This window comes from Eurytemora carolleeae, unplaced genomic scaffold, assembly GCF_000591075.1.
Source record: "Eurytemora carolleeae unplaced genomic scaffold, Eaff_2.0 scaffold786, whole genome shotgun sequence".
In the NCBI taxonomy this organism is placed as follows: Eukaryota; Metazoa; Arthropoda; class Copepoda; order Calanoida; family Temoridae; genus Eurytemora; species Eurytemora carolleeae.
This window is the reverse complement of record NW_019396672.1, coordinates 122,690-149,430: the sequence shown is the minus strand read 5'-3', so window position 1 is coordinate 149,430 and position 26,741 is coordinate 122,690. Positions and strand designations below refer to the sequence as shown.

At 32.5% G+C, this 26,741-nt stretch overlaps 1 protein-coding gene and 1 long non-coding RNA gene across 3 annotated transcripts; both read right to left on the bottom strand.

Annotated features, from left to right (window-relative positions):
• Positions 1-422: 422 nt before the first annotated feature.
• LOC111707203 (uncharacterized) lies at positions 423-19,675 on the bottom strand. Of its 2 annotated transcripts, none has more exons than XM_023480259.1 (15): positions 19,597-19,675; positions 16,117-16,176; positions 9,270-9,305; positions 8,070-8,222; positions 7,723-7,798; positions 7,617-7,667; positions 7,308-7,375; positions 6,911-6,982; positions 4,526-4,653; positions 3,965-4,039; positions 2,431-2,513; positions 2,309-2,337; positions 1,826-1,919; positions 1,040-1,127; positions 423-588 (listed from the first exon to the last, which is right to left on the bottom strand). In XM_023480259.1, exons 1-15 carry the CDS (start codon positions 19,649-19,651, stop codon positions 457-459), a joined length of 1,200 nt encoding a protein of 399 aa, XP_023336027.1. In that variant the 5' UTR covers positions 19,652-19,675; the 3' UTR covers positions 423-456. The 2 variants fall into 2 exon arrangements, with proteins under 2 accessions (XP_023336027.1, XP_023336028.1); XM_023480260.1 differs by having other exon boundaries at positions 473-588; positions 1,062-1,127.
• On the bottom strand, positions 14,908-15,406 carry LOC111707205 (uncharacterized). The gene is made up of 2 exons (XR_002766390.1): positions 15,164-15,406; positions 14,908-15,100 (listed from the first exon to the last, which is right to left on the bottom strand). It is a non-coding gene; the product is annotated as an uncharacterized LOC111707205 (long non-coding RNA).
• Positions 19,676-26,741: the final 7,066 nt, after the last annotated feature.

The following is a 26,741-nucleotide window of genomic DNA, read 5'->3' as shown; positions in this document are numbered from 1 at the left end:
GATGCTCATTGAACCAAAAATCAGTTGCTGAAAGGAGGTGTGATATGGATAGGGATGGATCCTTTTCACTTTTATTTTTATTGGAACGACATAGAAAAAGCGAAAAACTAAAAAGTGATTGTTTTTAAAAAAAGGTTTGACATTTTAGTAAGGAAAGTAGGTCGTTTTTAATTTTTGTCAATTGTAAACGACTACCTTTTGTTAACGATCATTAATGATCTTTTAAAGACAAAATTCAAAGTAATACAAAGTACAAAGAAAAGTGTTAACAATTTCAAGCTACTTATTTAATAAATAAATACACATAAATACAAATGCTAAACACCACTATTGTAAAGCTTTAAACAAATATGTGATATAACTGAATAAATATGCATATCTATCTAAATTTGATTACAAGCTAATAAACAATGACATATTTATAACTTTCTGCTTATATTTTTTATTAATTAATATTTAATTACAATCTGAATCTCTACAGAGTTTAAGTTCTGTCTTCTTGAAGAAAGAAACACCACCTTTCGGACCTTGAGGGCGCAGACGGTAATACAAGAACATGCTCCTTCCACCTAGACGGTCGCCATGTGCCTAGGAATATATGAATGGTGTGATAGGATAAATTTATGAATGAGATGCTGCGCCAAAAGAATTCATTTTGTGCAAAATTTGAAATTCAGTGCAAAAGTTTACAAATTATGCTCAATGTGCAGAATTGCGCAAAAATTAACTTCAGGTTAAAATCCTGTATTCCTAACCAACAAGGCAAACATTAAATATAAATCTATACATATTATATACATATGTAAGAGTGGATGTTTAAAGGGAGCTAAGGGGATGGCTTGCCTCTGTAAATTTGGGATTAAACAAACTTAGACCTATGAGTTACCGGATAAAGGTCCCACACAACTGAGGAGACCCAGGGGATCAGTATTAATGTATCCATGTATCCACATGTAAATATGTATAGTATCCATGTATCCATACTTATAAAGTATGGGTAAGTGTATGTAGGAGGGGCTATGTTTGGGTGAAAACTGACCCGTGATAAAAGAGTTGGATACCAATTTTTCTCTGTATCTGAGCTTCTTGCCACTAGAATTCGAGGAGTTTCAAAGAATGGAAGATCACTGTATACAGTTTAACTCAAGAAGCTTAACCCTATTAGAGATTTGTTTAGTATCACAGTCAATCAGATGTGTTCTAATTTTGAACTCATTTTTCCTATTAAAATTATTCTAATTTATACTTTTTTGAATATTGAAGTACAAGAGTTTTCTTATATCTCCATTCATTGCTACTATAGAAATGGGCATTGTATTTGTGAACAAACAAAATTGTTCATGAACAATGGTATCATTCAGCAAAGTTAATGAGTGGATTTGATTATTTAGAGGAATTGAAAAACTTCGTTTTTTCAAAACGAACAAAATATTTTGTTTTTTAAAATTGTTAATGATCTTTTTATTTTATTGTACTTCACTGAACAAATAAATTATTTGAACGAAGTTTTGAAAAAGTTTTTGCTTTTCTTACTATTTTTATTTATTTACTTACTATTTTTATTAAACTATCAATAAAATGAATTAATTGTTTAGTTAGAAAACAAAGGAATTGGATGAAAATTGATGGAAATGAATGGTAATTGTGAGAACAAGAAGTTCAAATTTTTTTTAAGCCAAATAAAAAAAAATAACAAAATTGGTTGTTAATGAACAATCAATTTGGAAAAAAAATTGTATTGTAATATTGTTCTATATTTAGTCAGGACATACTCAAATCTTGCTAATTGTGGCTTCCCAAGTTTGATAGTTGATCTAAACTGTTCCTTGCTGTTGTGATATAAATGTTCCCGTTCCATCCATGGTAAACCATTACCCATAGTTCCAGGTACTTGTTCCAGTGTAGAGAGGGGTTCCCACCTAGAAGAAAATGTTACAAATCCAATCAATTTTACATAAATGCTTAGAGAAATATATTTGCATGGCTGTATCATTAAAATAATAATGAGAATAGCTCAATTATACTAACAACGCATATATTTCCATGTGTGTTTAATATTTTAAATAATCATTATAATCATAAAAATAATCATAATTTAGTATTACTGCATAAAAACATAAGATTTGATTATTTATTATTTATTTTGCATTTTAATGCACATAGAATTTTATGCCAAAGAGGTTCAAGCATATTTTTTCATGAATTTTTCTAGTGATTTGAAACTATTGAAATCTTGGAGTAACATTTTTAAAGTTCAATAGAAAAAATTGGTGATATTAAAAGAATAAAAATAAAAATAAAGATCAACCTGGCTGTAAAACATTTCCATTGTAATCCCTGTACAACAAATATTCATATTTTTTTGACTCATAGATTAAAAAATGTAAAATTTTATTAAATTTTATGATTATAAAATCTTGATATTTGTTCCTAAGTGGTTCCATATCATCGACTAAGCTATTTCTAGAGAACTCTGATCCATCCCATTTTTTCCAGCCAGACATCTCACCGTTCTATACATCATGAATTCAAATATAAAGCAGACCATCAAAATGTAGAAATGTCAACATATATCTATAAATAGCAATAATCAAGTACAAATAACAAAAGGTGGTACCGGAGATAATGAAAGTATTCATTACAACTGTTATTACATCACTGGTATAAAGTAAACGTCTTATTAAATAGACTGGTGGATTGGACCTCTGTTAGGGTTAGATCAACAATCAAGTGTTAAATTAACCCTATCCCAATTGGGCTAGTTTTGTCTAATATAGATAGATTTTGGGGGCTGTGAAACATGTTACTATAGTCCAATTTTTCAATGCCTTCTTATTATAAAAATCAGACCTGTAACTTCAATGGGAGGATTTTTAAAAAGTACAAAAATTTCAAATTTTTTGTTTACTTTGGACAAATATTAACATGTGACACATGTTATAAATATCCAATTTTCAAAGGCTTTTCAATAATATATGTTTTAGCCCTGTAGATTGATTAATAAAAAAAGGTATTAACCCTTTTTGATTTTTCGAAACATTGACCCACTGTTTTACCTTCCTCCATCTTAACCTATGCATCAAAAAAAGTTTGTTCACAACTATGAAGTTAAAAAAATGAATAAGTTTTGCGTTCTAATGTAAGCCCTTAATCATGGTAGGGTTAACAGATGGCAAGTTTTTGAAAATCAAGTGAAGAATTTCTGTTAAACAAACAGCAAACTCTGTTAATTTTCAAGTCCTTAAAGAAAGGAAATAAAATTTAATGAAGAATAATTAGAACACAAAATGAAAACAACAATAAATTAATTTGTTTTTACAAGTTTGCTCAAAAGTGTTGCAATATCTTGGCCTTTGGTTTTACCTTGCCAACTCACTGATTTTTAAGGCCTAGACATATTCATTTTTAAAATGATACGTTGACACTTGTGACGTAAGAATACATCTGTACTGAAATTCTACTTTGCCATCTATTGTACTAGAATCTATTTGGTGTAGACCTTTATTCAACCTTTTACTAAAAATTTGTTCCGCAAAATTGTGCAAAAAATAATAATGCAAAAGCAGAATAGTTCAATGTTGTGCAAAATGAAGTTTGGGAATGATTGCACATTGCCATTTTTTTGTGCAAAAATTTAGCGCAACATAAGAAATAATTTCCGCTTTCTTTTTAAAAATTTTGCCAATGGAAACCCTAGTTTGAAATAGGTGCAGTTTTGTGTTTTTTTTCTGTTCTTTTTTTTACTGTTTGATTTGATGTCCTTTACACTAAAACACAGGTTAGAACTGACCCCTCAGTCACATTTGACACTAGTGATGTCATGCATAATATCTTGAAAATCTCATTACCACCTAGATTGAACCTGATAAACTAATTAATGTATCCTATGGTAAACCTTTTTAAGTTTAAGCATCTACAGAATTGGAGGAAGAAATTTTAGAAAAATGGAGATTTAAGAATTTACCTTGTTGTAGTTTATAGCTGCAGACATTCTGGTTCCCATGTACCATCTTTTATTTTTCCAATCCCAGATAACATCCTGTTTCAGAACAAATGTAAGCGCCAGCTGAGTTAATTTGTCTAAATTCCAGTAGATACATTTTATTTGTTGTCAATATATTATTTGTGTGATAGGTCTTGACCAAATATATATATCCATAACAAATTAAATAAATATGTTAGACCACAAAACATAAGATTAGACTTGTCAAGGAATAACAAACAAAGCTTCTGTGATCAAATATAATTAATTGGGGAGGTCACTGCGATACCTGCTGCAAGTTCCTGACCAAGCTGGTTGAACCAGTTTACCTGATCTCCTGTTCCTGCCCAAGCTGGTTGAACTGGTTTACTGGATCTCCTGTTTCTGACAAAGATGGTTGGACTGGTTTACCTGGTTTATATGATCTCCTGTTCCTGTCCAGGGTGGTTGAACTGGTTTACCTGTTCTTCTGTTCCTGACCAAGCTGGTTGAACCAGTTTATCTGATCTCCTATTTCTGACCAAGTTGGTTAAACTGGTATACCTGATCTCCTGTTCCTGACCAAGTTGGTTGAACTGGTTTATCTCCTACAGTAATTATTCTACCCTTTTCAACCCAGGAGACACCAAAGTCTTTACTGCATCCTAGAGCCACGGACTTGAAGGCCATACCTTTATAACAGATAAAGTTAGTAACTTTGAAAAATACCATTTTTTGTCATCATTTTAAGTTTTTGCCACAAAGCATCTATATAAAAACATTATTGTAAATATTCCTTTTTGGTAGAGAGTTTTTCAACTGCTTCAAAAAAACTGGATGAATCTCACAGAAAATATATTTTCATATTTTAAATATCCTTCTCAATTCTTGAGGTGTAGTGTTTAAGTTGGAACTGTAACAAATATTAACATGTTACTAAATCCATTTTTCAAGGGCTTATGCAAATATGTAAATTATAGCCCCCTAGCTTAATTATTAATCATTTTTGATTTTTTTATATACCGATCCCCCATTTGACTGTTCACCACCTTTCCATATGCATCAAAACAAAATTTAGCAACCTTTGTTCACAACTATAAAGTTGAAAAAGGGAAGAAGTTTTAGCGTTCTAATGTAATGTAAGCCCTTTTTAAGTTAGTACGAAAAACCACAGGGGGTGGAAAACATTCACAGTAAACTGCCAGGAGACCAACATGAAAACAGCCCTGCTATGGCTGCTCTCCTTCCGTTGAAAATTAACAGAAATCATATAGATATGTAATTGTTATGCTCAACTTGTCATATTTTTAACAGAAAAATAAATTAGTAGATTAGATTATATTAAGTGCACAATTTCGAAATACCCTGCTGCCAGCTGAATAATTGATGTGATTGATAATAATTGAGGTTAGCCGCAACAATCAGCCCACATTGCAGCCTACAGCAACTCAGAGGGCATAACCTATCCTTTGGGAAGTTGCCACTTGGGAAATTGTCACTTGGGAATTCGCCCTTGGGAAAATGTCTTTGAGAAATTATCTGTCACCTTTGATTATTACACTCTTGCTTAAGTATGGTCTGGCTAAGCATTCTAGCATTTTAAGATACAGCTTCTCAGTGCCTAGGCTTAAATAACAAGAACATCTTGGAGAGAGGTCTTACCCAGATAATGGTCTAGGATTAACTAATCTGTTCAGATGTGTTTGAACAACTTCGTTTGGTAAATTTAGTACCTGATGATCAAAAGAGAAAAAACCTTGTATATCCCTGCAAAGATTCCCTGGCAGTTGGGTATTTTAGAATATGATACTTTGACTTGTTTGTAAGTTCTCAATGAATCCATGCACTAAATAATTTGTCAATTTTTATTCATTAAATATAATTCTTCTTGGTATGTGGGCTCAAACCTAATATGACAAGTATTTTTTTGGACTTAAGTATAATATTAGACCTTATGTCGAATTAAATGATATATGTAATGGGTTTGAAATGTTTATTGAAAACTTATTACGAAATATATGGGAGCATCATTAAATTGTGAAGTTAATTTCTGTTCTGGAGCTGCTAAACAGCTGGTATGGATAAATCCTAGAACCCTGAGCTTCTCTGGGGCAAAACTGTGGAAGGATGCTGCTGTTGGGGAGCTGCTAGAAGCTGGTATAGATGAATCCTAGATACTGGAGCTTTCTGGTTCAGGACTGTTGAAGGCTGCTGTTGTAGGGGAGCAGCTCCTTAAAATAGAATCTGGGATTTGGATAGTTGTTTAATGTAGGCTGCTATGTGAAGGTTGCCTTGGTCCGGAAATGATGTTTTTATTTGGATTTTAGAGTATCAATTAAATGCCCTGTTGGTACAGTGTTGATTTGTGAACTCTGGAGCGGGGCAAGGGTCGGCCTCAACTGCTGATATGATCTTTTCAAGATTCCAAAGTTATTTTTTAAGGTGTAGTTTTAACCTTGAGCCTATAGGTAAAAAATATGCACACATATGGAGGCATGGCCTGTGCATGACAGTGGGGGGACTAACACCTGTTGATAGATCATGTATCAAATGTTAATTTAAGGCGACTGAAAATACATTTAACAAAATTTGACAAATGATTCTGCTAAGGTGTATTTGAGTCCAGTGCTCCAACAAATTTTGTTAGATGAAAATTTGAAATTTCTTAGAGTGCAATACACAGTATGTAAACAAAAATATATGCATTTTAACAATTTTATCATAAAAGCACAAATATCAATTTTAAAGAGTTTTTTGCATTCATTTGTAATTTTTACAAAAAAGGAGTTTAACTAAACTTATCAAACATGCAATTTTAAAATGAGATTTACATTTCAGATTATTGTGAAACCTCTTATAATCTTAAAAACTTTTATTATTAAAAATGGACTTAAAAACCATGCCCATCAATACATATAAATATCTAGGTATGTATTTTGTAATCTTTACCTCCAGCTCCTGGATATTGATCTTCAGTGTGGAAGAATCCAATCATGCTTCCCTTGGAATCCGTTAGATGAGCTTAACATTCAGATTATATTGTTGTGTTTATTCTGGGTCTAATTGATGAATTTGAATCTCCGACCGTCTGGTTGTATCCCTTTATTAACCTTTCTGCCCATGTCTCTCAGAGTATAAATCAATTGGGATTAATCAGTGTCATATTTTATTAAATAAATACATACAAACTTGATTCATTCCTCAATATATTTCAAACTGAAATTCATGTCCCTGTCCTAACATTTAATGTGTTTCAATAAGTTTGTGAGCTAGTGACTTCTCTCAGCCCTTTATCACTTTTTGCTGTTTTCTCAATTTTTCAAAGTTTGAAATAAAAATAATAGACCTGACATTAGCCACATGCCTCCGTTATTGTATGCATCAGAGTTCAATTTTCCCCCAGCTATTTTGTGCCTTCAAACATCATTAATTAAGAAGAAGTTTATTGAAAAATCAGGGGTTTATTTTTTATGTAGAAATCTGCCCAACCTCTTTTTGAAAATACCTGTATACAATCCTAGTTGTGAGACACTTAATTGCTCCAAAGTTTTCTGAATTTGATAAATTTCTCAGTGCTTAACTTAACTAGCAATCCACCCTTTTTTAAAATGAACTTTAACATAAACTTCCATCATAAGTAAAAGATAATACTTACGGTGGACTTAATATCCGACTTTGGTCTGGTAAAGGAACTGGCCCAATGGTTCTGTAGAAATATCAATTTAAGAATCTTTTTGGAGGTCTCTCCAAAATAGTAATACCTGAAGCTTTCATGATTTGGATAGAAAATAATCCACTCTCCAGTCTTACTATCTTTTAATGTTGATAAATGTCCATCTTCAGGAAACAATAGAAGTTCAGCAATTTTATATATTTCTCTATGAAACAATGCTCTAGTAACCCAATTCTGTAATTCTGTAGTGTAGATAAGACCATTTCAATGAATACTGGAAATTTTAGAGTAGCTTGTATCGATGCATAATTATGTATCTCTTTCTAAAAAGAATTGTGCTACTATTTTGTATTTTAGGACAGTTTGTATCTTTTTCTACAGAGTAATTTGTATCTATTTTTACAGAGTAGTTCATATCTGTTTCTATATGTAATCCTGGCATCCATGAGTAGGTTGGCCAACCAACTTTATTGGGAACTGTTTCTGCAACCACACCTGGGAAACTCCAAGCCCAGATTACGGCAGGGTTAGTGTCTGGGTATACAGTTGTAAAAAGATCACTTTCAGGGTTATAATCACACCCATTTCCTAAACATACTTACAATCAAGGTGGCATAGAATGCATGGTGGGGGCTTAGATTCAGCTTCAAGGGTGGGGGTGGGGTCTCTCTAAAAACAGACAGTAGTTGGGGTAGTAAGGGTAGTTGCCATTTAGATTCAGCTTCAAGGGTGGGGGTGGGGTCTCTCTAAAAACATACGGTAGTTGGGGTAGTAAGGGTATAGTTGCCATTCAGATTCACCTTCAAGGGTGGGGGGTGGGGTCTCTCTAATAAACAGACCCATCCCCACTCTTACCATGGGTTTATTCTATGTGCAAAGTATACAATATGGGTATCGATTCCCACTAAATCAATTGTTTTCAGCTTGTTTCTGGAATTATTAATACTCTCCGACCACTGCTATCCGCACTACCCCTCTTCTGAAGGATACACAGTTTAAAGTTGAAAAACTGGGTTTTTATACTTACTGGGGGTTGTCCCCCCTAAAAAAAAAAAAAATTTAAGCCCCCTTCCTGGGGAAAAAACCTGAATACGCCTCTCTTAATATCTTTAAAACTGTGTCTAGTTCTCAACCTTTCTTAAATCTGTCAAAATACAAAAGTGAAGACCAAGAGATTTATTTCGAAGATCTTCATTTTTCGGTATCACAAATTGTGCATTCCTTGTTTTACAGATTAGGCATGCAGGCATTATTGTGCTGTCTGAAATTATTAATTGTGCAGTAAAATGGCTAATTTCACATCTGAAATCTTGATCCAACTATGAGTTTGGCCCACTTAAGTACTTTGGCTAATCTTAAGTTTCCATGTCCCATTGGAAATCACTAGAGATGAGTTTGTGTTCAGACTTCTGTTTTCATTTAATCCTGTTGATAGATGGGGTAGGATAGAAAAAGGGAGGATAGGAAAAGAAATCATTTTCTATTCTCTTATTTAACAAAACCTAGATTTTTGGAAATAATTCTGCAGATAATTTATTCCTTATATTTTAGTTAGCGAAATCGCCAAAAATGGGTATTCTATTCTTTAAAATAAAAAATTATTATTATTATATAGAATTACCACAAACATGTTACCTCCATTTTCTGTGTCAGCATAATCTCCATATAAACCTGGAAATAAAAGTGGTTATAAAAAAGAAAAGAAAAGTAAGTAAAAAAATTGTTTATTTTTGAAATATAACAAAAACATACAAAATAAAGTGTTTCAGGAGAAAATATTTAAAAATCTCTAAAAGTAGAGGTTTTGGGAATATTTCCCCCCAATTCTCAAAAAAATATAAAAATAGAGATAAAAAGAAAAGGAGAGAAAAGGATAAGGAAAGTTACAAATTTATTGTTTACACTATATTTAATATAAATTAGAGGTGGATTGTTAGTAGGGCTGGGCGCGTTAACGGTGGAACGATCGTTCTTTGCTGAGAACGAACAGAACGATCAAGAACGATACCATCGTTCCGAAAAAAAAACGAACGCTCAGAACGCGTTCTTCAAAATATTGGAACAATTAGTAAAAGAACGGAACGGAACAGAACAGAACGGGAATTGCTTGAAAAGAATGGTTAAAATCGTTAAGGCATTCTTATTATCAAGAACTTGTTCTAAGTTGGGAACGCATTTTAAATCAGGAATGTGTTCTAAATCATCTAGAAATAGTTAAAGATTTTTTTATTGGAACGAGAACGGAACGATTTAGCTGAAGGCCCTCGTTCTAGAACGGAACGGAACGATTTCAAAAAAGTCGGAACGTGCCCAGCCCTAATTGTTAGTATTTTTCGACAATGAACTAAGAACTTTTAGAAATAAAAATTATAGATTTATTTGTTTAAAACACAGTTGCCTTTATTTGTTTAAAACACAGTTGCCTGCTTTCTCTCAAGCAGAATGGACCTACTATGTAGTAGTCCCAGAATTACAGCTGGGGAAGCGCTGAGTTTAGTTACGCATCTTGTATCCTACAGGGGAAGCTGAAAACAAAATTTCATCTTCAGCTTGGTGCACTGAAAGAGGAGTTTAACCCCTCATGGGAATACAAGCCATGCACAACGATACCGGTTTTTTACTCAACCAGATGTGAGGACTGGACTGCCATGGAAGATACCTCTCAAGAGAGCTTTCAGGGATCACAACTCCCTATGTCGCATATGGGTAAATTCCTTAATTCCCCTAACTGGGAAACAGTATAAAATGAAGGAACACAGGGAGAAATTCCCTATACCCTTCTTCCTCCAAACCTCCTTATCTCTATCTTACATGCTCCACAACTAGATGTTAAAAGAACTATTTGGAAAGGACTTAAAGTGTAAAAACCAAGAAACAAGAAGCAAGAAGAAAAAAGAAATTGAACAGTGGAAGGGGAATCTCTTGACATTAGAGATGGCTGCTTAAAGAAAGATAAACAAGAAAGAAGAAGAAAACTTTGAACAGGAAAAATTAGAAGGGGATTTGATCTTCACACCATCTATTGTTTTTCACTGATAGCGACTAAAGACAAATACACAGGATGGCAGACGTCCCATCCCCCCCCCCTCTATGTCCTACTCGAGATAAAAAACTGGAAAATGTGTAAAACGGCCCCCTCAACCCTCTCCCCTCCATCAAGAAAATTTTATTGAAAGTGTGTTATGAACATGACTGAAGCAAAATTTAAAAACAAACAAGACAGGATATAGATACAGGGCTCCATAAAATAGTTCTGCCTCTGCAATTTGGCTAGCTGCAGAAAACATCCAACCAATTCATTTATTTTTATTTTTAAAATTAGCCAAAGTATGATTGAAGGATGGACAAGGAATGGATGATCAAGTAGAAAGAATGAAAGACAAGAAATATAAAAGTCTAAAAATGTTTCCATCTGATATCATATTGAAATTTAAAAATATTGTAAACTTTAATTGAAATAAATTATTAAAGTTAAAAATTTGTTTAAAACATTTGTTCTGCTGATAAAAATCTTCTATTAAATTCTGTTTAAAATTCAAAATAAGATTGAGATTTGAAAGCTTAGAAATGTGTCGTTTATTTTCATACCATATTTTAGGAAAATTGTGAGGGGGGAGCAATTCAATGTTAATAGATTTTATTCTGGGAATATAAAAATCATAATTACATAGAGAACAGATACAGTGGATACTTTTTCTAATAAAACTCTGGATTTAAGAAAAAATGTAATTTAGATTAATTAAATGTTTGAAGAAAAAAACTTTATATAAGATTCTTTAGATTTCAGTTCATATTTCGTTTTTTTTTTGTAAAGTGTAGACTAAGATCCTAAAAAGTTATTTATTTCTACATCTTTCAGATCTTATTCTCTATGATACTTTAATATCAAATGCCCTTTAGATTAGGTTCCTATAGATTAGATTCTTAAACATCAAATATGCTTAAACATTTACAAGACGAAAATAACAATTTTGATTTTAAAACAATTTGGTAACCAGAGACTAGGGCTGGGCAAACCTCCGTTAATGGAACAGAGGATATTAACGTTAAGGATTACCATTTTTGAAAAAAAATTTAATAATTTTCTTTTTTTCTGCTTAAAATTGCTTTGAAGTGTTTTAATATTTTTGAATGTTGTCTCTATGTTCTCAACCTTAAATGCTGAGAATAGATAGCAGCAACCTTTGAATTTTCATAAAAAAATAATTGTCCAGCCGTTCTCCTCAGAATATGAAAAAAAAGTTGATTTGGATATTTAGATACTAATCAGTTCGGAGAAAAGGATAAATATAGTTCAACTGCGAGTGCCGTTAACAATTTGACAAACCGGTACTTCCCTTAATACTACAAAAGACTGTTAACCACTACACCGTTAACGATTTCATAACAATTAACAATAGAATTTTTGCTGCTTAGTGCTATTAACACTGAAATATACCACTAACAATTTCTTTAACCATTAACAATTTTTTTTGTTGCTTCGCACAATTAACAATGTAATAGACCATAACAAGTTGAGCCGTTAATAATTTTTGAAAATTTTCCGTTAACGCCATTGATAAAATTGAAATTGTTAACTAATGGTAATTTTTAAAAAATTATCGGCTACTTGAAATTTTTCTTTTTTAAATGTTGGAACTATAAACCCTTAATGAAATGGCTACAAAAAGTTGGAACATGCAGTTAGGGTTTCCAACGCAAGTGGATTTTACTTGCGTGTAATTGCGAGCCCTTGCGCGCAAGTGAATTTAAATGCTTGCAATTACATCCAACTTTCTTCCATTTGTGTTTTAATTTTTTGATAAAATTCAATTTAAACCTTATGGCACGCAATAAATGCAATTCATTATTGCGCAATTCCTTTCAACAACAAAAAAATCAATTTAAACTTTGGTAGTGGCAAACAATAAACTGAACTTCACTAACATTTCAGTCTCAAATGCTTAATCTTTTTTTGTTATTTGCAGCATGATAACCAGAAAATTCTAGCATAGGAAGACGATAGTTTAGACTCAAGCAGGCCCATGTAACTGGATAAGTGATCTTATAAGTTACTAATTAATTTTGTTTGACTTGTAACTACATCAAATACACTGTGATGTTGTCTTTCTCCATAGTTTTCTTGTTCTCACTATAGCAAAATATCTAGTTTCCAATAAACAAACCTTACAATTTTAACCAAAAAAAGTTTCCATTTTAATGTTCATCCAATGTGAACAAATACAAAATGTATCATATTAAATTTTTAAATAGTAGCTTAACCACAAGAAACTTTAAAATTTGAAAACTGTGGAAACAAGTGACACTCGGGCCTCGTTTTTCTTAAAATGAACGGAAATATTTAATTCCATTCTTGTATTTGCTGCATAAAATTGTAAGTCGAACAGTTAAAATTATTAATTTTTAGATGTAATTCCGCAAATATATAATTGCTTCCTTTTTCGCAATTATAGTGCAATTGCATGCAATGAAATAGCGCAAGCAGACGAAAACATTGCACGCAATTCCGATTGGAAACCCTACATGCCCAACCCTACCAGAGACAGGCTATCCTAAGAGAATTTTTATCTTATATATATATACAATACATCCTTATACATAAGTAGGTGGTTGGCTCACACTGAAATAAGCTAGTGAGGTAGGTCAAATAGGCCTAGGATAGGCCAGGTACTTTAAAAACTCTGGCCTATCAAAGTTAAACCTGAACCGTATAGAATTATGGTCAGGCCAGTACTTGACTTGCTGCGCGTCACTCAGACCAGTATAAGAGTCTGGTCTGGTCTGGTCCAGTTCAAATTCAAGCTGACCCCATTGTCCATAGAGGGCTACAGGAGATAAGCCATTTTGCAATTTTATAGCAATTTTAAAGACCTCTTTAATATTTTTTTTAAAAATTTATTTTTCCTATGTTCTGTCTGTAATTTATCCTTTCTAAAGGTAAAAATGTGTTTTTAATAAAGTACAGGGTGTCCCAAAAAACATGGGAATTTAGTGACGAATTCGATGTCGTCTTATTTAAGGATTAGTATTGTAATACCTGATGTAAAGACATATTATGTAATTTCGTCTGCTAGAGTATATTTTACGTAAACTTTAATAAAATGCTGTATTATTATTCTGTGTCTTAACACGAAAACTATGAACACTGAACAGCCCTGAAAAGTATTTTAATGAGATTGAAATGTTTGTGTACAAAACTAATTGTACTGCGGTGTACAATTATTTAAAATAAGAATATCACATTCATTCTTGATCAGACAAAGGTTTTAAGAGTACTGTTGTGAATCGGAAACGCCACTGTAAAAATTTAATTTCACTGGAAATTTTGCCTGAAGGTAAAATTAAACCCAACCTTACTCCAGGTTCCATTATCAATTAAACCCAACCTTACTCCAGGTCCCAGTATCAATTAAACCCAACCTTACTCCAGGTATCAGTATCTTTGGTCTTTGTATTTTTCTGCAGAATTTTGAATAATTATTATTTTGTTTCAGTTGATGGTGTTTGCCGGTACCTGTAAGGGAAGACTCTTTGGTTTAAAATTTATACACGGAAATATGAATTCCCAGATGCACCAAGAATTGGTTAAGGAGGAGTGCATTCCCCAGTAGATGCACTGCAAACAACGGATCACTTGAAGGGACCATATTTCATAAGTTTTAGAAAATAAGGAGACGCTATTCATCCTTTTTTTAAGGCAAGGCCAGGGCAACGATGTTAAAGTGACTGTTGACGTAATTTCAACCTTCTGGTTTAGCCATGCTTAAAATTATGTCTACTGTTCTTTTAAGTGTTTAAAAGTGAGTTGTTTTTATAAAGGAGGGTGGGGTCTTTTTTAGTTAGCCTTTAAAGAATTAAAACACACCAAATTGACTATTATGATTGCCAAAAATTTACTTTTATGATTACCAAAAATTTAAACTTCAAAGTTTCTTATGATCTTCTAAAAAATCGAAATATGGTTTAACGTAGGAATAATTTGGCAACAGGATTGTGCTACCATCCACAGAAATCCTAGATTCATGGAATACCTCGACCATCAATTTGATGGTCGAGTTTAGTATCTGGTCCATAATGAAAAGGATGGTCTTCATCAGTCCTCTCCCCATCTCCTTGGACAAACTTGAAGAGTTAATCACAGAGGTGGTAGATCAACTTAACGGAGATCCAGAGCTGATTAAAAAATGTCACGTCAGCGTGCGGAGACGTGCACAGATGTGCATGGAGCAAATAGGGGGCCATTTTGAATTCTTGAGATAAAGAATGCATAAAACTATATTGTAAATTTATTGTTCAAATAAAAAAATAGTTGTTTACATCAATTGTTTAATTAAGTAGATTTTGGTCAAAAATGAATTTAGTCCTCACTCCTGGGATTATTCCTCCTTGCTTCCGAACCTCCTCCCTGTACACTCTTATCCAGACAAAATCTAGGTTCTTGTCAAACGGGAAGCTTATCTCGCATTCTAAAAAGGAAATTCAATAACAATGAAAGGTTTCAATGCAATCAAGTAAAATAAAAAACTTACCAATTTGGGGTCCCTCGCCAGAGTTGTGAATTCTAACTTCCACCTCCTTTCTTTCAAACTTGATTAAAGGGCCCAATGAATATTCCCATTCTTTGGCAATATGTCCAACCTAATATGAAAATTACAGTGTGAAATTGAAGAAATGGAAAAGAAGTAAGAATTGTTAATAATACAAAAAGAAATATTTAAGGGGTTTGAGTAATTGTAAAGTAATTGTCTCCATTTATAAAGTGGCATTTCCGATTCACAATGAACAATAGTACACTTTAAAACCTTTTTAGTTAACGAGTTTAAGGGTACTGTTGTGAATCGTGTATGCCACTCTTTTTAAATAAAAGGTCACTTAAAAGCCCGACTATAGTCTCTTATTAAAGTTAATGAACAGGAAATGAAAAAACGAGGAATTTGGTTAAAGAAATGACGAAAATATGGCGGAATCAAGAAAGAGAAATATGGCTAATTAAGGAAATGTAAAGACATGCTTACCGTTCGGTTAAACGAATCTTTGACAGCATTGCTGTATCGACTGGGGTTTTCCAACATCCAGAATTGGTCAAGTTTACAACTTAAAATATCTCCTGGCTTAACTTGTCTTTTATAGACATGTAAACCTCGTATCACGGTCTTCTGTTTGGTTGTACGCATATTTTCTGCAATAATTATTTATTTCTTTAAAATTTCTGCAGTATGAACAGTGTACTTTATTTTTACTCGAAATCTTCTAATTTTATTCAGCACATTCGTATTGAACCAAAACATAAACAAACAACAATATTTAAACTCTAGCAGACGAAAAATTCACCGGGATGACAGCTTTCATATAAGTACTAAGTAGGTATCGCTATACTAAATCATAAATCTTATACAAAGCCGACTTCGAATTCGTCACTGAATTCCTATGTTTTTTGGGACACCCTGTATTTGAGAAGAGAAAGGCTTTCTCATTGGTGTACCTTCTGGTTCTACTGGTTTGAGTCCATCCTTTGTCTTAATCCGATTCCTCTTACAATTTCCTTCTCAGACATCATTTTTAATCAAATTTAAACGTTTTTGGGTTTTTCATTCAGCAAATATGGTAGCAATCCCCATATTTGTTAACCTGAGCATATCTAGATATATTAAATATGAGCTACGTAATATCATTAAAACATGCAGTGTGATTAGAATAACTACAATTATAAAAATCAATACTAATCCTTTAAATATGTACATTCAACATAAACTACACTGTGAACATGTGTGGAGATAGCTCCACTACGTTATATCTATCCTCGCTAATCCTATAAATATGTACATTATACTTTAACTGTGCGGTAAATATGTAACATGATTGTCTTAATCATGTGATATAGATACGACGTAGGAATTAGTAGTAAAGTTAGTTGATATAGTAACTCTGTACTGTTGATTGCGAGAGAGTAATCATTCCTTGTTTTAATAAACAGGCTGAAGATTGTCCTATTTAATTTGGGATTGATAAGTAATAGCTTGTTACATAGCTACACTTGTGTCCCTTTGTGGCATTTAGAGCCTGGATTAATAGCTTCTTGGATAGCTATGCTTGTGTCCCTGTGTGGTATTCAGAGCCTGGATTAATAACTTGCTTCATAGCTACACTTGTGTCCCTGTGTGGCATTTAGAGCCTGGATTAATAACTTGTTTCATAGCTACGCTTGTGTCCCTGTGTGGCATTTAGAGCCTGGATTAATAGCTTGTTTCATAGCTATGCTGTGTCCCTGTGTGGCATTTAGAGCCTGGATTAATTGCTTGTTTCATAGCTACGCTTGTGTCCCTGTGTGGTATTTAGAGCCTGGATTAATAGCTTCTTGGATAGCTACGCTTGTGTCCCAGTGTGGCATTTAGAGACTGGATTAATAGATTGCTGGAAAGCTACGCTTGTGTTCCTATGTGGTATTTGGAGCCTGGGTTTTCCCCCTTTTATTTGGGATCGATAACTAATATCTTGTTGAATAGCTTCGCTTGTGTCCCTGTGTGGCATTAAGAGCCTGGATTAATAGCTTGTTGGATAGCTACGCTGGTGTCCCTGTGTGGCATTCAGAGTCTGGATTTTTCACTTTTCATTTGGGATCAATGAGTAATGTGGGGCATTAAGAGCCTGCATTAATAGCTTGTTTAATAGCTATGCTTGTGTCCCTGTGTGGTATTTAGAGCCTGGATTAATAGCTTCTTGGATAGCTACGCTTGTGTCCCTGTGTGTTATTTAGAGCCTGAATTAATAGCTTCTTGGATAGCTACGCTTGTGTACCTATGTTTCATAGCTACGCTTGTGTCCCTGTGTGGTATTTAGAGCCTGGATTAATAGCTTCTTCGATAGCTACGCTTGTGTCCCAGTGTGGCATTCAGAGCCTGGATTAAATACTTGTTTCATAGCTACACTTGTGTCCCTGTGTGGCATTTAGAGCTTGGATTAATAGCTTCTTGGATAGCTACGCTTGTGTCCCTGTGTGGTATTTAGAGCCTGGATTAATAGCTTCTTGGATAGCTACGCTTGTGTTCCTGTGTGGTATTTAGAGTCTGGATTAATAGATTGCTTGAAAGCTACGCTTGTGTTCCTATGTGGTATTTGGAGCCTGGATTTTCCCCCTTTAATTTGGGATCGATAATTAATATCTGGTTGAATAGCTTCGCTTGTGTCCCTGTGTGGCATTAAGAGCCTGGATTAATAGCTTGTTGGATAGCTACGCTTGTGTCCCTGTGTGGCATTCGGAGTCTGGATTTTACAATTTTAATTTGGGATCAATAAGTAATATCTTGTTTGATAGCTACACTTGTGTCCCTGTGTGGCATTTAGAGCCTGGACTAATAACTTCTTGAATAGCTACGCTTGTGTCCCTGTGTGGTATTTGGAGCCTGGATTTTTCCCCTTTAATTTGGGATCGATAAGTAATATTTTGTTGGATAACTATGCTTGTGTCCCTTTGTGAACATTAGTTGTTCTTTTGTCATTGAGTACTTCTGGTGTACATGAGTTCTGTAGAGATAACTTTAAGTTAGTTTAGTCCTTCTCATGTCCTTCTTCAGTTATCGTCAATATGAAATATTGCTCAGTGAAATATTGTTGTTTAAATAGTTCCATTTCCGGAATTATTTTACAACCTATCATGAAATCCATTAAAACACCAAACCACCCCGCTTATCATTGAAATACACTTTGACCCCTAGAAGTATGAGTTCGCGGACTGTACAATTCTTGGCGATTTGGCGTACATACGCTATCTATGTTTATTTATTTATCTTTGTCCTATTCCCTTTATTCTTGTTCTCTGGTTTTGTTCCATGATAATCTTTTAAATTTCGGGCTCTCTGTACACAATTAAGTACTTTCCACTGATTTTATCCAAAAGGTCATGCAATACAGTTTAATCTGTACATACAGTACGCGGGGTATGTACATGTAGACTTCAAATCAAACAATTGTTTTTTGAATATCTGGAATTATACAAAAATAGGGTGGCTTGGGGACTCCCCCCCCCCCCCAACCTATTTCTTTTATTATTCATCCGCAGCCCTGCCCACTAATTTCAGAGCCTTTAAAAAAAGAAAAATACATGCAATAAACTCAAGGTACTAATGCAAAGAAAGTTATTTCAGAGGTGTACGCATTTTTTGTACTGCAGTGTACTGTCTTTGGGCGGAAAAGTAAACACAAGACGGATTCCACAGCCTGACATGGAATCCATTTTCACAAAAATAATCTATGAAATATTCTGGTCATATGAAACTGTTAAGTGAATTATCAAAATATAATCCTCCTCGGATACTAAACGAACATTGAGCCATTTTACATTATTTACAAATTCCGCTCAGAGAGAACTGGTTTCAATATGTACGCAGAGTATTCACAATCGCAATTAACTTTCCTTGCATTAGTATCTTGCTATAAACTTATAGGTTTACCCATAAAGGATGAGACTTTAGAGACGTTTGTACAGAATGTATACCATCTGTTTTCCTATATTCATGATTTCCTACAATTAATTGTAACCATGCTTCTTTCTTTGACAAATCATTAAATAAGCCGATCTCTCTATACCTAATCAAACATACAATGCCACCCCCTGAAAAATACTCTTGGGAAATTGCCTTTTGGAAAAAAGCCTTTGAGAAAGTACCTATCATCAGTATGGCTGTATACAGGGCACTGAAGTACTTTTTTAAGATTTTCAGAAGCAGAAGCAGAAACCTATGTAATTGCTGCACTTTCTCTTTATTGGTTGAATATTTGTATATGTTTCAATGTGAAGGGCCTTTTTTTAGAAACAGTTTTCACAATATACAAAGTTTTACAGCGTTATGTCATTTTACAAAGTGTTTTCTATAAACAAATAATTAAAATAATTAAAAGTCGACGTGTCTTCACTGCTATTTGGTTTTCACTGTAAAAAAGAAAGTTTGTTATGTAAAAATGATTCCTGAGAGAAAGAGTGTGAATAGTACAGTAAGGTACGTTGCAATTTGGCTCCGCATAATTAACTGACTTTTAAAATTTTGTCAAAATTTGTTTTTAGAATATATCTTTAAAGCTTAATTAGGAAATCTGACCTTTATTTAAGATTATTTATAAAATTAACACCATTTTACCCAATAATTAGTTTCCTTTCTTAAATATTCCTTTGTCATTTCTTTCAATCAGTTATGCACTGAAAAGTAGTTTAGTATTCGATTCTTTTGCAAACATAGCATGTGTTAGAATTAAAACATTTGTTCTCCTGATAAAAATCTTCTATTAAATTCTGTTTAAAATTCGAAATATGATTGATATTTGAAAGCTTAGAGAAGTGTTGTTTATTTTATATTATATTTTAGGGAAATTGTGAGGGGGGAGCAGTCCAATTTTAATAGATTTTATTCTAGGAATATAAAAATCATTTCATTTCCTTTCAATTGAAATAAAAAATTTTATGACATTAAAAATTTCTAATTTTCTGAAGGGGAGTATGTTTAAATCTCAAAAAGCTTTGCTGTGTGACTTATTCTAGGTAACCCAATCAAAAGACGGATAGCTTTATTTTGCAGTGATTCTTTCTTATCAATATTTTTGTTTGAAGTTAGCATTAGGAATGTTGAACTAAATTCTAAATGGTAGTGGAAAAAGAGTAATAGCGCAATTTCATGGCATAAAATGAAAAAGTTAACTACTTGTATATCTTTTAAAATAGTCATTAAAATTCAATTTTGTGTCCAGCCATATTCCCAAGAATCTAACTGAATCTGTTTCTTTTATTCGTTCAATTTTTTGTGCAGATTCTCCTAATTTAAAGAAAACATCAGGACAGTCGTTTTGTGCATTTAGAGAATTTGAAAATACAATTGCATAATCATCCCACTGGAGGAATTCAAATAACATAGTAAATATAATTCCTTCTTAGGGAATTAGATATCCTTCCTTTGGGTATAAAATTCCCCTGGAGGGATTCAGAAATACCTCTATACCTCGAATTATATACCCCTCTGAATTCCTCCGGAAAGGATATATATATCCCTCCAATGGGTTTTTAAACCCACGGAAAGGATATCTGAATTCCTCCAGTGGAATTTATAAACACCTTAGAAAGATATCTGAATCTATTCAGTGGAATTATAAACCACCTGAAACGATTTATGAATCCCTCCATGGAATTATAAAACTCTGGAAGCGTATCTTAATTTTTCCTGTGAGATAATAACCCCCTGATCTGAATCCTTACAGTGGAATTATAAACCCCCTGGAAGGATATCTGAGTCCCTCCAGTGGAATAATAAACCCCTAGGAAAGATATCTGAATCCTTCCAGTGGATTGTAAATCACCCTGCGGAAAGTTTTAAATTGTAAGTCGTGATTTTTCAAACTTCTCCAGTGAAACCGAAATCCCTCCGGTGGTCTCCAGTGGAATCAAAATCTTACTACGAACTTCTTTGATTGGAAAAGGCTATTTCTCTTGTTTCTACGTACCTAACCTACAAAGCGTCCCAAATCATATTCAACAATATCTAAGCTTAAACGTCAAAATATGCACATAACACTCGAAAAAAAAGTATTTAATAATTCTGCATACAAACTATTATATAAGCCTTATAGAATTGTCTTTATTGATTCATTCTTTCTAAATTTTCTGATTTGTACCAAAAATCGCAATTAAAAGCTGTAAAACATTATTAAAACGCTATTTCTTCTAACGCTGCCAAATAAATTGCTACTAAAAGATAAAAACTCCATTCTATCATAATATCGTAATTTTAGGGTTAAATCTAAAATTGAATTCTCACCTATCTGTTACTTAAAAAAAATAGTTTGTTTAAAATTTGTATTGTTTTCAGAACAGAAAATATATATATTTAAATTAATGTCGAATTAACTTTCATTATGAGAAAAAACACATTTCCATGGTGTTTCAGGATTGTCAGAACTTCATTTTTGTGATCAACCAAAGCGAGGAGGTCGTTTTTGAGGTTGAAAAGTTGTAAAAGAGCTGGGCGACCCAAGGAGTAAGCTGATAATCTCTTTCTTTCTCATCTTTACCTGAAAAATATTAAAAGTCAAGTAGTTTTAAATTTTAACTTTTATACTGTAATTCAACTTTAACACATTTTAGTCATTTTTTATTGCTTGAAGATGTTCAGGGTAATAATAATGATAATAACAATGAGTATGATAATGAGGAAAGTAAATAATAATAATTATAATGTTAATAATAATAATAATAATAATGATAATAATAGTATCAATAATAATAATAATGATAATAATAATAATAATAATAATGATAATAATAGTATCAATAATAATAATAATGATAATAATAATAATAATAATAATAATAATCATAGATAGATATAATTGATACTTTGAGTAGAATTAGTTTTTAAAAAACTAATTTTTGTTGTTGTAAAGTCATTATAGCTTAAATTGATTTATCATTGTTTTATTTACAAGCCTAAAATTAAGCTCATTGAATCGGAAATTGTACGAAGATTTTAAAATTGGTCTCAATCTTGAAAATCCGATTTGATCGTCCAGTTCATAGTTTGATATATTAAAGGTCTATGCCATCAGAATTCAAAGAAAGAGTTTTAGATTTTTGTAACCAGTGACCAAATTTAAAGAATTTAAGCGGCGGTTTAAATTTAAGCTGCGGCTTTAATATGGTTGGTTCCACTTAAAATTGTATCAAATGTTTAAAGATTTAAGCCGGCGCTAAATTTAAACTGGGTTTTGGCGGATTTTGGCGGATTTAAACCGCGACTCAAATTCTTTACATTCCATCTCATAATTATTTTATAGATAAATAAAAAAACATGGGGAGTGAGAACCTTTGATATTTGATTATTTGATCTAACAGAAATCTTTATATAAATATTACTAAAGTTTGCAACTTTTGGATTAAAAAGATAAAGGGACTGGAAAATCAGAGTTTGTGGCGAAGACTTGTTCCTTTTATATTATCACAGATTACCTAGGCTTACCTTAGGCTGATTGTAGAAGAGTTGGGCTTAGGGTTTCCACGAAATGGCAAAATCTTTTGCGCAAAATTTGCGCTATTTTCGCGCACATTTTTTTGCGAACTTTTGCGCTATTTTTGTGCATGAAACGCAATGAGTTTTGCGCAATTTGCCAAAACCGGAAATATTTTTTGCGAAAGTTGCGCATGAAACGAAATTTTAGTTCTGCGCAATTTGCGCAAAACCGCAAGTTTTACGCGAAATGTAACTTTTTAGGAAAATTGTCAAAAATTGATATTCTAAACTTAGAATTAAACAACTGAAGATTTATTCCATACATAAAAAAATATTAACATACAAGTATGATAACGATTGTACTACACTCAATTGGTTGCTTCCAGTTACAAAAAGTTTAAATTAAGGGACCAAAATTAATAAAATAGAAATTAGAGAGTGTGAAGCTTGGCAATATTTTAATCCTATTTAATAATTTCAAGTGACCCTTAAAAGCTTTGCCTAATCAAGTATGAATTATATTCTTAAATTTTTTTAATCAAATTTCTGAAATCTTTTTTAATCTCATATAAAATAATGCAAGAAAGTAACCAATGCCTAAAGAATCCACTTTTAGGAAATATGCATGTCCAAAACTAAAATTGTCGAGACTTTTACTAAACAATCTGTTTCGGATTTTGGTACGAAATTGCGGAATTGCGCAAAACTTGAGTTTCGCAAAAGCGGAATAGGGCAATTTTGCGCGAAATGACTTTTGCGAATGATTGCGCAAATTGTTGTTTTTTTTCGCGCAAAACTGATGCGCAAAAAAAGAAAAATTTTGCTTTTCGTTCCGCAAAAATTGCGCAAAAGTTGTGCTAATGGAAACCCTGTGATTACCTCGATTTTTAGATTTAAAATTTTGATAAGAATGAGTGTATTTCTGTATAGTGTGTCTGAATAAATCATACTCAACTAAAACATGCAATATAGATTGTCTGAACATCATTTACCATTTAGAGCTGGAGTTGAAACGTCTGCACTTGGCGCATTGACATCATACGGTACAGCTGACGCAATTATCCTGTATGGTATACAGCTGGCGCAATTACCCCGTATGGTACAGCTGGAGCATAGGGTTTCCACAAAATGGCTTAATCTTTTGCGCAAATTTTTTTTTTTGCGAACTTTTGCGAAATTTTAGTTTTGCGCAATTTGCGCAAAACCGTAAGTTTTACACAAAATGTAACTTTTTAGGCAAATTGTCAAAAATTGATATTCTAAGCTTAGAATTAAACAACTGAAGATTTATTCCATACATAAAAAAAAATATTATCATACGAGTATGATTATGATTATACTACACAAAAAGTTTAAATTAAGGGACCAAAATTAATATAATAGAAATTAATCCTATTAAATAATTTCAAGTGACCCTTAAAAGCTTTGCCTAATCAAGTTTGAATTATATTCTTAATTTTTTTTAATCAAATTTCTGAAATCTTTTTAATTCTTATAAAATAATGCAAGAAAGTAACCAATGAATGAAGAATCCACTTTTAGGAAATATGCATGTCCAAAACTAAAATTGTCGAGAAAATTGTGAGATTTGAACTCTTCTTAACTGTCATTGGTCAATTATGTAATAGTGACCAATAGGAAGACATTCCAAAACAAGATTGTACAAAAAATAATCTTTTAATATTAATTGACTTTAAAAAGGAAAAAATTCAAAAATTTAAACGTGCGGGAATAGGTAACAAAATTCTTTTAGCTTTAAGATAAAAATCAATGCTTTAAAACTCGTTTTAAGTGTAAAATTTTGTCTTGCTAGATTTAATAATTACTTTAAATGAGCTGACCGCGGTGATAAAGAGGTAGTAATTAATATCTTCCAAATAAATGTAAATTGCAACTAATTATTTATCAAAAAACTTATTCTGATTCATCAAGTGTGTATGAAGTATATAATTTTGATATTAATGTTTTTTTCTAAAATTCCTTTGACCACTTTTAATTTAGACTTTTATATGAAATCATTAATTTTGTTGATTAAATTCAGATTTTTTCTTTATTCGTAAACCCTCCCTTTATTTATTAACTTCATGCTTTACAAATTGTTTTGAATAAATGTTTGATGTGTGTAATGAATGAAGAAACCATACCAGGCTTTCCTCTGTCTGTCTGTATAATTACTAATTAGTATAAATGCGCTAACTCCCTGTGCACACATATAACAGACAGACATTACTCATTATTCAATAGATAGATAGATAGATAACCCTAATTTTGTAACTTTTAATGAATAGTAATATTTAAAGGATTTTTTGTTAAAAAAATAATTTTTTTTAAAATTAATAGGGCGGAAAAAAAGTCCGGTCTTTGAAAAAAAATCTGAAATAGCCCATAACTTTTTTTCTGATACAAGATACAGATCTAAAACTATATTTTTGAAAACCCCTAAAAAAATTTATGTAGAAATATGTGTCACACATTGATATTTGTTTAAAACAAAACAAAAATCCTTTTTTTAATTTTTTTTATCCTGTTTTAGGCATTTTTTTCCACCCAAACTAATAAAGTATTAAAGTTGAAATTTTTTTCTTTGAGCTGGCCTTTTTCTAGGGGGGGGGGCGCCAAACGCCCCCCCCAGGCTATGCATAGATTCAGACCCCCCAACCTTTATAGGGTTAAAGAGAAAATATATTTTTTGGTCGGAAAATCTAATGTCAAAAAGCATTCAGATGATTTGTCTCGATAAAAAAAAAGGATTTAAGACAACCCTTTCTTCTTTAAAACCCATCTATATATATCCAACAATACATCTATCTATATTCAGCCTATCTATCTATCTATCTTTCTATCTATCTATCTATCTTCAACCTATCTATCTATCTTCAACCTATCTATCTATCTTCAACTTATCTATCTATCTTCAGCCTATCTATCTATCTATCTTCAACCTATCTATCTATCTATCATTCCATTTCTCTGTGTATACACCAAGCGCTGGCCTGTCCCTATCAAGGCCAACTACAGGTCTTGTGCAAGAATCTTGTTTACATTCTCTCTGACCTTCGGGAAGCTCTGTGATTGGTTGAATGTACAGAAACCATCCAACCACAGATAAACTAGGTATCGGGACAGTAGTTCTGTATCTATCCTGAAGGTGTCTCTAGTTTTCAACTTTACAAAGTAAATCTAATTCACTAAAAATTTGAATAAAAAGTAAATATTTGCAAACATTTATTTATGAATAGAGGATTTATACCATAAACACCGAAACCATTAGTACATAGATTTTCATTTTGCGTCCTTCATCTTCTTCTTTGATTCCTTTCTTGTTAACGCAACTACGATGCATTCAATGCTATATCTGTTTAGTCATTAGTTAAATTTAAAGCCGTTTGTTTTATTATTTGTGAGGAATAAATCCGCAATCCAGGACCATATTATACCATCATGTTTCTTCAGTTCCGGTTCCGTTGCAGAAATTGTACCAAACCCTCTTTTAAGTTCACTAATGCTTTTTACGTCCTTCCATTTTGGATCTTCAGGGCCACTATCCTTTTCTTCTTCATCCTCATCCTCTTCTTCATCATTGTCATTATCTTCATCTTCCTCATCATTTTCACTCTCCTTTTTCTTGTCCATTTCACCCTCTTCTAGATCCTCATTGTCAGGGTCTTCTTGAGTTGGTTTAGGTCTAGCAAAGTTCATAGACTCAAGATCTTATACTGGAGCATCAATTATCTCCAAGATCTCCACCTCAAAATCCACCTCAGAATCAGTATCTCTACTTCAGTTTGGATCCAATATCAGAGGAGCAGCGTTCATCTTGAAGGGTATGGTTTGACTGGTTGAATCTAGTTTTTAGTTAACTGCACCTTGTATGGTTCAGACAGTGAAATCAGACAGACTAGACATAGGGTTAGAACTGAAGATAATTTTGAAAAAATTATAATCTTAGACATATATATATATATATTTTTAAATATCTATTCTTTAGTCTATAATTAGATACAAACATTTTAGTTTTAGATGTGGATGTATCCTAAATTCTGGTTTAAAATGAACTATCATTTTGACTTTATGTATGAATGCATAATTACATATTCGGATATTGATAATTTTATAATTTTAA